General features: G+C 58.6%; 1 protein-coding gene across 1 annotated transcript in view; it reads left to right on the top strand.

The window, feature by feature from the left end:
• LOC103916555 (zinc finger and BTB domain-containing protein 16-like) overlaps positions 1-1,472 on the top strand; it is a 23,269-nt gene extending 21,797 nt beyond the window's left edge. The window contains exon 4 of the mRNA XM_009323563.1: positions 1,357-1,472. Within this exon, the coding sequence (XP_009321838.1) occupies positions 1,357-1,454 (98 nt within the window). The 3' untranslated portion in view covers positions 1,455-1,472. The remainder of the gene's footprint in view (positions 1-1,356) is intronic.
• The last annotated feature ends 5 nt before the right edge of the window (positions 1,473-1,477 follow it).

Genomic DNA, 1,477 nt, shown 5'->3' with positions numbered 1-1,477 from the left:
TCCACCCGGGCTGTGGCTGGCGGCTGCCAGACCCAGACGTGTGCCTGGGCTCGGGGTCCCAACATGGGGAAACGGGAGGCGCGCGCTGATGATAAGCACGTTAATGCCGAGCGCCGGAGCCATTTGTAGCCAGTAATCCGGTGACCTGGGCGGCGGGTCGGGGCGCGCGTGTCCCACCCCAACCTCTGCTGCTTCAGCAGCTCCTGGCTGCGAAAAAACACCGGGATCGTCGGTGCTTTAGGGGTGTTTAATCGTGCTGCGTGGTTTCATCCTGCACGGATGTGGGATGCTCGCGCTCCTCCCGGGGCCGGAGCACTCTGGGGGCCCTGGCTCCCATTTACGCGGCTTCTCCTAAAAATTGAGCGCGTGGAAATGCTGTCTGCCTCTGGCCGCAAAATCGCTATCTTTGACTACAGGATCGAAAACCAAGGCGATCATTTGGGATTGGGCATGGGGAGGTGAAGCGCAGCTGCCAACAGGCACCGCCTGCCTTGCCGGAGGGGGGGGGGGGTCCAAAACGTATCCTGAGCATCTTCCTCCTCCTCCGGTGCCCAGCGGGCAGCTGCGGGAGGAGGCGAGGGGCCGCAGGTCTCGGCTGCGGCACACGGGGAGAGAGTAAAATATCATTTTAAAGAGGAAGCGAAAGCGCAGGCATGTGAGTATATAACGAGAAGGACAATTTATGCCCAGGCACGAGTGCAGTTTGACACGGGGATAATGAAAAAACGTAGGTCATTGTGGATGACTTAAGCCTTCACAGCTGAAGAAAATGTATGAAATGCGGGGAACATTACACGCTTGGCAGCTCCGCACATCTGCAGCAGGACAAGTGAAATACAGTTGGCCATTCTTTACCATAAACTGTGCTTGTAGGATATGCGGCACAGAGAAATTGTAATTACAGTGACAAGACAAATCAGTAATATTTAAATATTCATGAACAACGTCTCGGACGATCAATCTATCTTTATTGTCCTTGCCTTCGCGGCTGTAATAAATAAGTAGCTGGAGCCCTCACCTTTCCTTCAAATCATTCTGCCTTTGGTGCCGAACCGGAGTTCATTTATCAGCCGCCCGGTCTGGAGCGCGGGAGACGCCCGGGGCCGGGTCTGTGCTGGCAATGCCAGGTGAAAAGCCTGGGAATTGGTGGCAGGAGGGTCACGGTGCCCTCCGGTCTCTTTACCCTGCTGCGGACCCGAGCATCCCCTCCGCACAGGGACTGGCGTGCCGCGCTGGGGTGGCTGGGACGGCTCCATCCCCCGGGATGGCGGCAGCGGGTGCCGGGCGTAAACCCAGGCCGGGGAGCTCGTTTTGGCGCGGCACGATGGTGGCTCTGACACGGGCGTGTGCTTGCAGGCGACCACCCCTACGAGTGCGAGTTCTGCGGCAGCTGCTTCCGGGATGAGAGCACGCTGAAGGGCCACAAGCGCATCCACACCGGCGAGAAGCCCTAGGAGTGCAACGGCTGCGGGAAGCA

Source organism: Pygoscelis adeliae, unplaced genomic scaffold (genome assembly GCF_000699105.1).
Source record: "Pygoscelis adeliae isolate BGI_AS28 unplaced genomic scaffold, ASM69910v1 Scaffold275, whole genome shotgun sequence".
Taxonomy (NCBI): Eukaryota; Metazoa; Chordata; class Aves; order Sphenisciformes; family Spheniscidae; genus Pygoscelis; species Pygoscelis adeliae.
Note: the sequence above shows the minus strand (reverse complement) of the source record. Positions and strands in the feature narration are given on the sequence as shown.